Source organism: Astatotilapia calliptera, chromosome 8 (assembly GCF_900246225.1).
Source record: "Astatotilapia calliptera chromosome 8, fAstCal1.2, whole genome shotgun sequence".
Lineage (NCBI taxonomy): Eukaryota > Metazoa > Chordata > Actinopteri > Cichliformes > Cichlidae > Astatotilapia > Astatotilapia calliptera.
In genome coordinates, this window is record NC_039309.1 from 16716674 (window position 1) to 16732582 (window position 15909).

Genomic DNA, 15909 nt, shown 5'->3' on the forward strand with positions numbered 1-15909 from the left:
AGTGCACATTGTGATATTTTTTTAATAAACAAGTCATGGGCACAAGATAATTATCACTGTACATGATTTAGAATGGCCCCATTGTCGTGGAAAACCAGCTTTATTCTGATTCCTGCCCCTCACAAGCAGAAAGTGTATAAACTATTGGGTGGGGCATCTGTGCTCAAAGAGTCATGTCCCCGAGTTCTGATCACTCACATGACACAGAGCCAACAGCATTTAGCATAGAGGGGTTACTTGTACATATACTGATATCATTTTAAATAAATGTTTGCTGTATTAAATATGAGCATCCCCCACTGTAACAGTATGTTATTACTAACAATTCACTCTATCATTCCTCTCAAAGGAAGAAAAAAATCACGTTAAAGGTTTGCTTAAAATAAATTAAGTGCATTTTATTTTTTTTTAAAGTTAAATAACAGTTTTTTTTATTAATTATAAAAAGACAGATTTTATTCTTCGACAATATAAAAACAGAAAAACGATAAAAGTCACAGTTTTACAAAAACTGTGTATCTAAACGTAACATCTGCATTTTTTAAAAAGTTGATTTTGTATCCGAATATGTCAAATACTCTTACTGCAATAATTTAATCACAGTGGCAAAATCTTCCTATATCCATATAGTCTGCTCGTCATGTCTGTTTGGTCTTCTGTATGGGCGCAGGGACATTAACTACATTATGCAGGAACTCGTACAGCAGCTTGGCATTGTTAGCGTTTCCGAGTATTTCCCCTAACTTGTCCTGGCTGATTTTGGCTAAGTCGGCCAAGCTGTCTGCGTTTTTTATAAGAGCCCTGTAGTTTTTTGTGTTGACCCCAGGCATTTTCATCAGGAAGTCATAAGGTCCGGGATTGTAGAGGTCTGCCGATTCAGCCACAGTGTCTGACTCGGCCGTTACCGCCTGAGCTGCTGCGGCGTCAGGTTCGGGCTGGCCTCGCTTTAGTTCCAGGAAGAGCTCGGCTGTGGCGTGCGGGGAGGGGCACCACAGTATACGTAGCCGGGGGAAGTGTAACGTAAGCAAGGTGAGCTTTGAAGAAACATCATTTGATGAAATCTCGTGACGGAAATCCGAGCGGGCCGTTAGGGAAAATGGCTTAGCTGGGTCAAACTCGATGAGCAGCACAGGTTTCTTGTAGTAGCGGGTCATCGAGAGGCACTGGGTGTAGAGGCGGCCGCTCTGAAGCGAGCCGATCAGGTCGCTGACGCTTTTGCGCTCGACACATGCGTCCGGCGTCAGAATGTAGTCGCCAACTTCAAGGGTGACCGGCTCGATGTCCAGTCCGCGACGGTGGAGCAAGGATGGCAGCTCACTCCGGAACTCGCGCATGTCCACAATGACTCGTGAGGGCTCTGTGGGCTGCTCCTGGCCACCTGGTTATTGGACAGAAAACGGATATAAAAACACAAACTGGTCCAATGCATAGTGAAGACGATTTAGCACACAAAGGAGAGAAAAATCAAAAATGCATAACAACAGAGACTTGCCTGCTTTGCGGGTGTTGGTGGTGGCATTGGCGGGATCTAGATTCCTAGCAAGGTCTAGGTTGGTGTCTTCTCGCCCTTCTCTCTCCTCTGGGATCACCATAGTAGCTTTTTCCCTAAACAAGAACACAAATACAAGAAATGGTGAGCAAATGACCCTCAACAAAATACACCTAACGTGGCTAACGGGAGAGAAACAGCTCTGACCTGATGAGGTGTTCAAAAGCCTTCTTTTCCTTAGACAGAGCTGTCAGGTACTTCTGTTCTTCGGTCGAGCCACCATAGATGAGGAAGTACACCCTAAGTTGCTTTCCAGGCCGGTTAGCTTTGTAGATCTCAAGCTGGCGCACAAAACTCAGCTCGGCATCATAAAGCACCACAAAGCTGGGCTCCACCTCATGGAGAACCCGGGTCAAGCTGTGGGGATCGGTGCAGCCTTTCAGCGGGTGAATGACAGTCAGCGGTTCCTTCAGGACGCCGTAATAAGCATCTGATGGCAAGTCTAGCTTGAGCTGCTCTTCCTCGCCTCCGTCTTCATCCGTCAGTTCATCCTCATCTCCGCTGCTGCCCATGACTGCCGCTTCGCCTGTCTCCTCCTTCCCCACCATCTGGGTCAGAGTCAAGGACGGTCTGCTTTTGCCTTTTGTCGTCTTTGCATTTTTTTTCTGCGCAGGTTGCTTTCCCTTTGTTCCTTTTCTGACCGGACCCTTTCCCTTTTTTTCCAAATCCAGTTCTAAGGCGCCCAGTGCAGCAGAGTCCCGTTTCCCAATCGTGCGGTGGTAGAGCCGGTTGAGCAGCCAGTCAGAGCCGTGCTTGATGTACTGCTGCAGCTGAGCACAGGTCCGGTCGTCACTGGCACAAATCAGGACTCGACCTGAGGGAGGAACATAAGGCAGTTAGAGAAAGATAGATCTTTACAGAGAGATTGTCAGATTGTAATGTAAAAATGTAAGGACTTGGAAAAAATATTCTCCTGAAAGACTAAAAACTACTTTAATGTAAATTGACAATGAAAAGAGAAGCTTTTTTGATTTAAAGTAATAATAAAATAACAAATAACATGACAGATATGGATATTGACAGGTGCTTTCCACGCCACCAAGACAGCATATTTAGGCCGTGAACTGGTGCACCTAAAGTGAGCTCACACAGAATCCTAACACGGGGGCCAAAGATTTTCCTGCTTCGAAAGCCAGGGGGTCCACGGGGGATAAAGAGGCCTACTCTATATTCTGCAATTGACCCAAATTCTGGTGGACTACTTTTCCTCAGTGTGTACAGGTGTACTGTCAAGTACTGTGCAGCTTCAAAGCAACAACACAGTGAAGCAGGACAAATCAGCCCACCCCGAGGATGACTTTGTAAAATGCCAGCTGTGGCTCATGCTTTTCTTGCTGCTAAAAATAAATAAAAATAAGAGGAACACTTTTTAATATAGCACTGAGTGAGTTATACTTCTGGGATATTGATCTGCTCAGTTTATTAGCAGAGGGGGTTGTTAATCAGTTTCAAGATCATGGAAGAGATTCCAGGAGTCTTACTGGAGGAGAGCTGGACAGGGCCGTAGAAGGTCCTTAACCCATCAGCAGGACCATTATCTGCTCCTTTGTGCAAGGAGAAACAGGAGGAGAACTGCCAGAGCTCCGAAATGTAGCTTAAGGGCACCCTTTAGTGGGCTCCGTGTCACTGCCTGGCACTTGCCATAGAATACCAGAATTGGCAGGTCCACTGGCAAGTGGAGGCAATATAAACTATTGAGTACTATTTTGAGTTGCATTAGCCTGCAACATCATTTGATTTTCAGGGTTTGTTTGAATTCAGCCCTCTGTAGGCTGATAATTTACATTTCCATCAAACGATGGCATCCTTTCATTCTTAACATATTAGCCAATCTGTATCAGTATAGATTTCGAGCCTGATTTTTTTGCCCCATTGAGCTTTGATGTGTTTCCAAAGTGTTGCTTTTTTTGGCAGTCTAGATTTCAAATGAGGAGTTTAACTGTGAGCTAAAATTTACAAATCTTTAGATCTTTACAAATGACTTATAAAAATCAGATCGTATTATAGAAAATCATTTTCAGACTCATTCATGATGACATTGTAACAGTTGAACATCACTGAGATCTAACCTGGCTCATGCTGAGAGCTCTTGTTCTCCCTCTCAATCTCCTCCAGGACCTCAGTCAGAGCCTCCCACTTTGGGCTCCTCTCCAGCACCAGCTCCCGCTTCACCTCTGAAACCCACACACAGACAGAGCAGTTAGTCATGCCAACATGAATACACAGACAAGTTCTGTGGATATCTACTCTGATATCACCGTATCAGAGATTGGCCAACTACACAGTTACCTGAGGCAGAGGATGGCTTCTGTTTCTCTGCCTCTGCTCCCACTTTAAGTTTCTTTTTGCTCTCGGGAATACGGTAGACTCTGCTCCTGGCGTTCACAAACATGGATGTACTGGAGTCCAGGAAGAGCCAACCTGATGGTAAGAGCGAGGTTGAATGCAAAGAATTACAATTAATTTAGACATTTTAAACTCTTAATGGCCTCCAATCTGGCATTTAAGGGCAGTCAAATAAATGTAGTTTACCCGAATTAGAGCCAAAGATCTTTTGGCTGGAGTGCAACGACTCAAGGAGATTGAGGAAGGTGACGCAGTCGTACTGGGTTAGGTAGAGCAGGAGGACTCTCAGCACCTTCAGATCCTGAACCAGTGCTTTGGTCTTTGCTCCCAGCTGATGCCACAAGGGGTCCAGATAGTGACGGATAGTCTGAATGGGAGTACGGCAAAGCATACAATTGAACTCACCTACAATCAGAGGTGTATTTTTCTAACTCTTCTAGCAGGAGAAGTCACACAGATGTGCTCCAGCTTATTCAGCATCACACGCGGCACCATTCATTATAAAAGAACTCGCAGTTCCTCACAGAACAGTGAACATCTTCACCTCTCACGGCCTCGCTCGGATGCTCTTTCCATATCCAATCATGCCACTGACCTGTTGCCAATTGACCTAATTAGTTGTGGGATCATACTGTATTTGTACTATTTTCAATTTAAATTTAAGAGGGTTTAGATGGATTACAAATCATTTTGCAGTGTCCTGAATTTTCTTTTAGAAACTGGGTTCTCATAAACGCTGTAATAACATTTAACATGCAAATTAAAGAGGCTCATCTCAACCTGCTTTTTTCTCGGTCCAATTACCATAAGCCTTCTTAAAAAACAAAAAAATCCTCCTTTAATAGTTTAATCAAAAATGTTTTCACGCACTGAGGTAAAATTTGTCAAGGCAGCTTAAATGTGTCGTATATGTTAGTAACACACTGTGAAACCTTTTCAAAAGAATTCCCCAGCGTGTTCTCCAGTGAGAGGTCCTCAGCCTCTAGAGTGGGGTTGTAGCGTTTCAGCTCCTTTAAACAGGCGGTCATGATGTCCAGGATGGAGCTCTGGATGGCCCTCATAGCTGGAGTTAAGGACACGTGAAGCTCCACCACTTCTGGTTTGTGCCTGTCCAGCGCTGTGTTCACTGATGCTTGAAACCTGAGTGCAAAGGTTAAAAAAAAAGAAAGTAGTAAAAGAAGTATTATAAATGTTACTACAACAACAAAATACACAAGACAAAACATCTACAGTGAAGTAGTTTGACAGTACCTGGGCCACAAGTAGAGCTTCTTGACAAAGAGGTTTCTCATTACACGCTCCACTTGGCAGAAGCCCGAGGAGAAAGCCGTGGCCTTGTCAGTGAAGGCCTTAATGAAGCCTGTCTTATTCTTTTGTCTGAACAGTCGCAGGATGAAGGCCTCCTGGCATGACTCAATGATTTTATGGGCACGATAAACCAGAATGCCTAAAGGGAGCGGAACAAATAGACAGTGAAGGTAGAGCCTGAATAATATATCAGCTGGCTGTTAGTTGTTTGATTTTTTGTGACTTTGTCACCTGATAAGTTTGATTTTTCGTGCTCATTGTGGTTTATGCAAAACTGAAATGGCTAAAGTCAAGTTTTCCAAGTTGGTTTTCTTCACAGACCAACTAATGGAGATGACTGTTCTACTGAGTGAGGCCTGTAATCCTGGAGCAGCTACAGAGCAAACAACAGTGTTTCAGTGCTGGAGCTGTTCCAGCAAATGAGTGGTTCACCAGAGGGGGAGGGAGCTGAATGACTGTGTAGTTAGATGCACTTTAAGCAGGATTGCATTGAGCTGTTACCGCTCTCACTTCCTGGATATGCTGGGCCATTGCAGGGGGGGCGCGGTATGAAAAGAAAAAAAGAAAAAAAAGAATGCTAACATCATTGACAGGTTTTTGACGGGGTTCCCACACAAACGCAAAGCAGGAGATGAAGCATCGCCAAATATGTTTCCAAACAAACTTCATTCCAAGCCAAATACTAGAAAACATGGTGAAGCATATCTTCCCTTTGGCTTCACCTGCACAAGTGCCGAGGTAGATCTCTGCGACAGAATTAGCTTCCCTTGCATCAGGAGCAAGCGCTGGGCTCTCCAAATCACCGACAAACAGTATCCCACATTCTTGATTTTTAGTTCACAAACACTTCTTGTAATGACTAACTACTCCAGACATTTTGGAGATGTTAGCTCTTTATACAGTAAAGTTACAGCGGGATACAAATAATATCAGGCTGATCCTGCCACGATTTGTTTCCCCACAGTTGTTTATGTTTTTAAACCCATTTTGCACAGAGAGGCATTTTTTGAAAAATGTATTGACAGCAATGTTGAATATTATTACACAGGGAAAAAAACAACAACACATAAAATAATTACACCGTGACGCCTCTGCCTTTCTAAATGGAGGGACAGCAACTGCTTGTGTCTATGTCTTCCTCCTAGCGTTTTTCCCGCTCGGTTGCAGGGTCCGCTTTTCTGCAAAGTCGTCTCCACTTGGGTCGGTCAAGGGCGTCGGTCAGATCGGCTTCGATCTTCTTCACGTCGTCCTTGATTCGGTCCATCCATCTCCGCTTTGGTCTGCCTCTAGGTCGACGTCCTTGGGGGCTGAGCCGCAGTGCTGTTCTCACCACTGAGTTCTCATCGCTCCGTACCACATGTCCGTACCACCGCAGCCTCGCTTCTTGCATCTTATCTGTGATTGGCGCGATTCCCATCCTCTTTCTAACGTCGGTGTTCATGACGTGGTCCCATCGTGTCAGGCCTAGGCACCATCACAGCATCCGCATTTCCATCGTGTGAAGGGCTTGTTCGTGCTTTGCGGTGGCTGGCCAGCACTCGGATCCATAGAGGGCGACGGGGCGCACTACACTCTTGTAGATCTTTGACTTGAGGCGATTGGGCATTCTTCGGTCACACAGGACGCCGGTGACTTGGCGCCATTTCATCCACGCTGCGTTGATCCTGGCTCGTACATCTAGTAGGATATCGCCGTCATTGCTGATCATCGATCCGAGGTATTTGAAATGAGGTACTTTCGCCAGATCTTCTCCATCGACGCTGATCGTGCCGTCGGTCTGGGGGCCAGCCTCTAAGTATTCGGTCTTGTTGGTGTTGAGCCTCAGGCCGAAGTCAGCTAGGCGAGTCTTCCACTGCTGCGTTTGGTATTGCAGTTCTATTCGCGATTCATCGGCCAGGAAGACATCGTCGGCGTAGAGAAGTGTCCAGGGATGGGGTGACTGGAGATCCGCCGTCGCAGTGTCCATGCAAAGGATGAAGAGCAGCGGGGAGAGTGCCGAGCCTTGATGGACGCCCACATTGATGTTAAAGGGCGGCGATGTTCCCACTGGGCTTCTGACCACGCTGGTGACTTGTCGGTAGAGGAGCTTTGTCCAGTTGACGTAGGCTTCAGGAACTCCATGTGATCGCAGGGAGTGCCAGATGAGTGTGGGACACGGTCAAATGCCTTTTCCAAGTCGAGGAAGGCCATGTGGATGGTCTTGGACTTCTCTCGGTGCTTCTCCAAAAGCAGGCGGGCAGCATGGATGGCGTCCGTCGTGCCACGCCCCCTGATGAAGCCACATTGGTTGGGCGTTAAGTTGACGATTTCTCGCATCCTGGCGTCGATGATCCGTTCGAAAACCTTCATGGTATGGCTTAGGAGTCGGATCGGGCGGTAGTTAGAGCATTCAGCCACATCGCCTTTCCCTTTCCAGATGGGCACCGTTATGCTGGTTGACCAGGCTGCTGGGACGGTCCCGTCTCTGATGATGCTATTGAACAGGCTGGCGAGGACTAAGGCGCCTTGGCGCCCGAGCAGCTTCCAGACTTCGGTTGGTATGTCGTCTGGTCCGGTCGCTTTGCCATTCTTCATATTTTTAACGGCTGTTTCCACTGCCTTGATGGTGATTGGCGGGACAGGTCCTGGGACGGGCGGGGCACTGTGGATTGGCTGGTGAGGGAACTCCACGTTGCAGATATCGGAGAAATACTCGCTCCAGCGATTGAGGATGGCGGGCGGGTCGCGGAGGGTTTGATGGTTGGCATCCTTGATGTGTTTGACCTGGCCAATATCCTGTGTTGCTCGATGGCGGCTGCTGGCAAGGCGGTAGATTTTGTTCGCTCCTCCGGGCTTGTGTCTATGTAAGCGTGTAAAACCTGAAGATAGTCAGATTAACAGTAACAGTATTTTGTCTCTATCTGCCATTCTGCAATTCATCTCATTGAACATTTTTCTTGTAAAACAAAGGGGGGCCCAGCAAAAAAAGTTTGGGAACCACTGGTTTAGGTAGAGACTGACAGGTAAGAAGAAACGTGAAGGGACTGCACAAGTTGTGATAGAAAAGTGATGTCATCCATTGCTGGAGTGCATCCATATCATTCAAACAACATCGTTGTTGTTGTCTGAATCCAGTTTAGATCAAAACACTGTTTGGATTCCTCCTTTAGCTCACACAGAGGTCATCCTAGTGACTGTAGATATAGTGAAATGCGGATGTAGATGAAGGCGTTCTCTAACATCTGCCATAAAGACAGATACAGAAAATCTTTATCTACTTAAACCACAACACCTGTTTAATCTCCTTACTGTATCACATTTCGATTTCTGATTAAGCTGTTCGCTTTAACTGCACTCATTTTTAAGTGTAATTTTTTTTCCCTTTAAGAGCCATATTTATTTTTTGGAGATAAGTTGTTTTTGTCATATTTGCGGCACTGTAACACAATAACTTACCCACATAGAGATAAATAAAATATTTCTCTTATTATTATTTTCCCACAGAAATTGATTGTAACTGTGGCAGTAGTAAGAGGTGGATGTGTATGCCAGAGCATGTTTTCAAACTTTTTCAGCAGTTAAGAAATAATACTATAAATACTTGACAGTATAACAATAATACACTGCGTCACAATAACGACATCAGCTGTCTGTCCACCAACTTCCACATCCTGTGAATGGACTCCAACTTCCCAGCCTTAGACTGCAGCCTATTCTCTACCCGCTCAGAGTGACTCTGCGGAGCAGAACCAAGACTACAGTTGCCAAATGCAGTCCACAATAGTGCAAGAAACTCAAATGAGCTGAATGACATCATGAAACTCATAAGACTGCAACAGCTGCGAAGTAACAAAGCAGCATGCAAGAAAACATTACATGGGAAAGGCCAAAGTTAGCTGTTAGGAGTGACTAACCTTTGCATGAAGGAGTTTAGTTTAACTATATGTCATTCAGTCAACATGCCGCCACTGAATTTTACTGATAACTCAAATGCATAACCATATGTTGCAACTACAAGTACTCAAACAAGTATTGCAATCCAATTTGGACTGCTAGTGATAAATACGGCTGTGAATTGCTGTTTTAGTTAACAACCGGTGGTGTAACCCTGCCAACATAACAATCAAAGAAAGGATTTGTTGCCCGGACACTGAACTGTGTGCTGTTGGACTCAGGCCGTATTATTTACCCAGGGAATTCTCTCACGTCATCTTGGTGGCTGTCTATGTTCCCCCCTCTGCTAACCCCACAGCTGCATGTGACACTATCCACTCTGCCATAGCTCGGCTACAGACTCAGCACCCGAGTGCCTTTATTGTGATCTCGGGTGACTTCAACCATGTATCACTGGACAATACACTACCAACATTCAAACAATATGTGGACTGTCCCACCAGGGGAGAGAAAACTTTAGACTTACTGTATGCTAACGTCAAGGATGCATACAGCTCCTCCTCCCTCCCCCCACTTGGTAGGTCAGATCATAACCTGATTCACCTCACCCCCCGCTATGTGCCAATTGTGAGGAGGGAACCTGTGACCACCAGGACTGTTAGGAGGTGGTCAGAGGAGGCAATAGCGGAACTACAGGGCTGTTTCGAGGTGACCGACTGGGAAACACTCTGTGAGCCTCACGCCGAGGACATCAATGGGCTTACTGAGTGTATCACAGGCTACATAACTTTCTGCACCGACTCCATTGTTCCAGCTCAGACTGTTCATTGTTACCCAAATAACAAGCCGTGGGTGACTAAGGACATCAAAGCCCTCCTCAACAACAAGAAGAGGGCTTTCAGAGGGGGTAACAAAGAGGAGGTGAGGAAGATCCAGGTATTACTAAAGGACAAGATCAGAGAGGCTAAGGACAATTACAGGAGGAAGCTGGAGTGGAAACTCCAGCAGAACAGCATGAGAGAGGTGTGGAGGGGCATGAAGACCATCACTGGATTCAGGCCAACCAACAGCAGGGGAGCTGAGGGAGGTGAGAATAGAGCCAATGAGTTGAATCTGTTTTTCAATAGATTCGACACCACAGTGTCTGCTCCCACCCCCACAACCTCACCTGTAGTCAGCCTGGAATCCAGAGCCACACCACTGTGCCAGCCTCTCTCTTCACATGTTGCCTCCTGTGAGATTCCTGACACCCCTCCCCCACCCATCACCTTCACTCAATACCAGGTTGAGATGCAAATGAGGAGACTTCACTCAGGCAAGTCTGCTGGACCAGACGGAGTGAGTCCCCTTGTCCTCAAGACCTGTGCCCCCCAGCTGTGTGGAGTCTTTCATAAACTGTTTATGCTGAGTCTGAGTCTGCAGAGGGTCCCGGTGATGTGGAAGACATCATGCCTCGTCCCTGTACCAAAGACGCCTCGTCCCAGTGGCCCCCAGGATTACAGGCCCGTGGCACTGACCTCCCACATCATGAAGACCCTGGAAAGGCTCATCCTGGACCAGCTGCGACCCATAGTAAGACCACATCTGGATCCCCTTCAGTTCGCTTATCAGCCTCGTCTCAGAACTGAGGACGCCATCATCTACCTGCTCAATCGTGTCTACACCCATCTGGACCAGCCGGCGAGCACTGTGAGGGTCATGTTGACTTTTCCAGTGCTTTCAACACCATCAGGCCGACCCTCCTGGGTGATAAGTTAGCAGCGATGCAGGTGGATGCTTCTCTGGTGTCCTGGATTGTTGATTACCTGACAGGAAGACCACAATATGTACGTCTCCCACAGTGTGTGTCTGACAAGGTGATCAGCAACACAGGGGCACCACAGGGGACTGTCCTCTCCCCCTTCCTCTTCACCCTCTACACCACAGACTTCAGCCACTGCACAGAGACCTGCCATCTTCAGAAGTTTTCTGATGACTCTGCGGTGGTTGGATGCATCAGCAGGGATGATGAGACAGAGTACCGGGCTGTGGTCGACTCCTTTGTCACGTGGTGTGAGCAGAATCATCTGCAGCTCAACGTGGCAAAGACCAAGGAACTGATCGTGGACTTCAGGAAGACCAGGAAACACTTGACCCCTGTTTCAATCCAGGGGGTCAGTGTTGACATTGTGGAGGACTATAAATACCTTGGAGTACACATTGACAATAAACTGGACTGGGCTAAAAACACCACAGCACTTTACAGGAAGGGCCAGAGTCGTCTCTATTTTTTGAGGCGACTGAGGTCCTTCAACATCTGCCAGAAAATGCTGAGGATTTTCTATGAGTCTGTTGTGGCCAGTGCGATCCTCTATGCTGTTGCATGCTGGGGGAGCAGGCTGAGGGTCGCAGATGCCAACAGACTTAATAAACTGATCCGTAAGGCCAGCAATGTTGTGGGGATGGAGCTGGACTCCCTCAAGGTGGTGTCGGAGAGGCGGATGCTGTCCAAGATAAAGACAATGTTGGATAACACCTCCCACCCACTCCATGACATGCTGGTCAGTCACAGGAGCACGTTCAGTGAGAGACTGAGATTATCGAAAAGCACCACTGAACGACACAGGAAATTTTTCCTGCCTGTGGCCATCTCCCTGTACAACGCATCCACTTAACACACTGTTTGCTGCTACAACTACACATGTTTCTTTTCCAACTATTTATTTATGAGTGACTTATGTATGTATGTATGTATGTTTATATATGTATATATTGTACTATTCTTAGTTAGCGTATTGTCTGTCTTGTCTTAATGTTGGTTTAAAATGGAGCACTGTAACAAAAAATAATTTCCCCCAGGGATCAATAAAGTATTCTGATTCTGATTCTGAATAAAAGGTTCTCATATGAATTTAGCTATGTACAAGTCTGACCTGTTATTAGATGAGCAGGGATGCGGTCCGTGAGGAAGTCCACCACCAGGATTCTGCTGGTGACAAACAGCACCCCTCCCTCGGTGTAAACATTGTAACGCTCAGTGCTCTGGACATCACTGGTCACCGTCCTGGGCAGGTGGGTCACACCCTCCACTCGCAGCTGCTCTGTGAAATATTCCTGAGAAGACAGGATGAAAAGAAGCAAGCTTTTGGTTAAAGCTGTACGCTATGTTCCACACAAACATGAGGTAAAGCTCAGCGGTCAGCCTCTCTGATTATCTGAAAAGGGTCTTCTAACTCTTATTTTAATAATGAGGCGATCACGCTTCTGAGGTTGTAGTCCTCAGCCTGTCAGGTTGGCTGAATAAGTTTTTTACAGAATAATTATTCCTTAGTCTTTCACCCATTATTTTTGGCTCCTGTTCTTCTAATGTGTGTATGCAAGTGTTTATGTAGTAACTGATGTAAGGACATTTACACTTCTATCTTTAATGTGTGGTTTTATACCAACTGAACCACTTTGTAATTGTGTGTTTTAAAATGCAATACTTCCTGTTTCAGCTGTTCCTTTTCGGGAGGATCATGTGCCTCCATCTCACCCTATCCCCAACATTCTCCTCTGTCACGCAAGCCCTCTCCATGTCCTCCTTCACTACACCCATGAACCTCCTCTGACGTCTTCGTCTTTTCCTCCTGCCTCCAGCTCTATATTCAACATCTTTTGTCCAGTATAACCACTCCTCTGCACATGTCCAAACTCTTTCAACCTTTCCCTTCTAAATTTCTAACCCAAACTGCTGAAGTACTCATTTCGAAACCTGTCCATCTTCATCACTCCCAATAAAAATCAGAGCATCTTCATCTCTGCCACCTCTAGCTCGGCCTCCTGTGTTCTTGTCAGTGCCCCATCTCCAAACCACAAATCATAGCAGGTCTGACTACCACCTTGCATACCCTCCCTGACACTCCTGCGGTTATCCTTCTGTCACAAATCACCCTGACACTCTCTGCTTCACCATCAGTTGCTTTAAATGGTCAACCCCAGGTATTCAAAGTCATCCACATTCACTACCTCTAATCCTTGCAGCGTCATTGCTACACCCGTCTCCCTCTCATTCACACACATATATTCTGTCTTTACTTCATCTCCTCTCCAGACTTTCTTCCACCTGCTCCCACTACAGATCGTAATGTCGTATGTCCAAAGACACTCCAGCCTGACTTCATCTGTCAATCTGTCCATCACCATTGCAATAAAAAAGACGGGGTTTTCACATCTCACTGCTTTCTCGCTGTCCTCATGCACGATACTACTGACTTCCTCATGCAGTTAACGTTACTGTTATTAAAATTATCTTTCTTAGACGAGCTCCATCACAGAGGGGATTCTATAACAACTTTCAGATGAAAATAATAAACTATAATAAATTCTTTATATATCAAAAAATGTATCAACAATTTCATCTGAAATAATGTATGAAACCGAGATGGCGCCAAAATTGTTAGCAGGTGCACATCTCTTTTATCTTCATCTATTTTAGCCACCATGTCTATGGACAAAAAAAGTGGCCCCTTCCAAATTCTAACACTTTCTTTCTTTTTATTTTTTTTTTAAATGTATGGTTTATGTTAAGGCACTGTTAAGTCAGTTTGCTGGGGCACATCACCTCGCACCGGGTAAAGTGTGAGATAATCATATGAGCTGTGCCTCTAGCTAATCCAGCCTCTCCTAACCTGTTCTGGTGTGGTTGTGTTGAGCAGAAGAACCAGGCTGCCCGGTTCCGAGTAAACCCGCAAGAACTGCAGTAGGATTCGGTCTATCCCCAAGCCTTCAGCCGTTACTAGCAGCCCGTCACTGCCGAAGAGACTCAGGAACATCTCGGTCTCAAACTCCAGCAGCGGCCCCGCCATGTCTGAGCTTAAAAATGTCCCCAAAGCGCGGAGGTAAGTAAATTATCCCCGACTTTCAGAGCTAACTATTTGCCCAAAGCGGTCGAAGTCACTGCAAGACAGCCATTGAAGTGTTTTGAAGCAGCATTTCCGGTGAGGCGGAAACAAACGTCAGTGCAAGCGTGACGTTTACGGGCAAGAGCGCCATCTAGTGAAAGGGAGGTTTATAGCAGGTATCATCAGGATAATGTGATGCAATAAAAAAGGCAGTGATGACCGTTCAGAGAGACTCTCAGTGTGATTTAGAGTTAAGTACCAATTTGCACAAAAGTATTTACATGTCTAAATGCAAGTTTTTATAGGGATAACTCTCTCTCGCTCTCGGTAAACATATCATGATGTTTGGCACATGTAGCACATAGATTTAAACTTATTTATTAGTCTACATAAAGCAAAAAATGTCTGGCTTTTTTGTGTTGGTCATCACCAATTGCTGTTTTAGTGGCAGTTGTAATGCATTTGGCGGTTGATTATTCCTATAATCGACTAACATACACAGAGCTGCAATGTGCTTACATAACAAAACCTGGTGGATGGGCTTTAAAAAGCTCTGTTGTGCCAGCTCTCATGTCTCTGTTAAGGAGAAGGCAGAGGGGACCAAAAAGGATCTTTGCCCACATGATAATACTAAGCCAACCACCGCTATACTCAGGGAGACATACTCATTTATACCTGTGAGACTTCAGGCTTTAATTTAGCCACCTTGATTTTCACGCTGCGATGTACCTACTCCGAGGGAGTTGTTGTGAATTATCTCTGCAGGTCTTTTCTTTCTTTCTCCTCTGTTCTGTTGTATTTGATTAATGATAAGGTTAAGTTATTTATAAGCTTAAGCAGAAAACTTACATGTTTGTTAACTCTCTGTCTTTTCCATCAGGAAACAGAATATCTTCCAATATTCAGATTTTGAATAAATGAACGATAAAGAGCTGTTGCAAACATTAACTAAGCACTAATTAAAACCCACGTTCACTAAAGGATGGTATTAATGGTGTTGGTAAGTAAAGGATGAGTGATATGATCTTAGTCAGTGCTTCTCAAAATTTTCACCAATAACAACTTTTTACTGAATATAAACTGATTCTACTTAAACATAGGTTCAAATCATAATAATAGCATTGTCTTGACACTTCCGCAGGCACCAATGCACCACTGCACTATCAGAGATGCACACTGATAAGCCTGAAGATCACAGGCATACAATAATGTTTCGCCTTCTCTCTTGTCCTCTTTTGTACATATTATGTACAGTCAATGATGAGATATTCAAGGTCTTTTTATTTTATGTTGTGCACCGTTATTCCGAAATTGTTCAATAATTTGTAGACACATCTTTAGGTACGATATGTTATCAGTCAGTACACTGTGGGGCGATCGTGGCTCAAGAGTTGGGAGGTTGTGTCCTTGGGCAAGACACTTCACCCGTTGCCTACTGGTGGTGGTCAGAGGGCCCGGTGGCGCCAGTGTCCGGCAGCCTCGCCTCTGTCAGTGCGCCCCAGGGTGGCTGTGGCTACAATGTAGCTTGCCATCACCAGTGTGTGAATGTGTGCGTGAATGGGTGGATGACTGGATATGTAAAGCGCTTTGGGGTCCTTAGGGACTAGTAAAGCGCTATATAAATACAGGCCATTTACCATTTACCATTTACTACAGTCATATATGTATGTGATTCTTCAAAATCATACTAGAAAACAGACCCGCTGTCTAGTATGATTAGGACTTCTAAATAAATACGCAGCATAGAAACTGTTTTCTTGCTCTAACAAAAGACACAAAAGAGCGCCTCAGTACATCAGTCCTGTGTTTGTCGGTTCAGCAGCTAAATCGATAAATTCAGAGTAATGCATATTGGAAAGCAGAACAGTATGCCTGAAAAACTTACTGCATTATGTGCGGTTACATTTGAAATTCTAACCTTGTGCCTGAATTTTGTATTTACACAAGGATATTTCTGCCACAAGCTGTGAA

General features: G+C 45.4%; 1 protein-coding gene across 1 annotated transcript; it reads right to left on the bottom strand.

The window, feature by feature from the left end:
* Positions 1 to 394: 394 nt before the first annotated feature.
* ercc4 (excision repair cross-complementation group 4) lies at positions 395 to 14066 on the bottom strand. The gene is made up of 10 exons (XM_026179076.1): positions 13726 to 14066; positions 11989 to 12169; positions 5147 to 5342; positions 4828 to 5035; positions 4082 to 4262; positions 3839 to 3970; positions 3619 to 3723; positions 1697 to 2363; positions 1493 to 1605; positions 395 to 1378 (listed from the first exon to the last, which is right to left on the bottom strand). Exons 1-10 carry the CDS (start codon positions 13900 to 13902, stop codon positions 639 to 641), a joined length of 2700 nt encoding a protein of 899 aa, XP_026034861.1. The 5' UTR covers positions 13903 to 14066; the 3' UTR covers positions 395 to 638.
* Positions 14067 to 15909: the final 1843 nt, after the last annotated feature.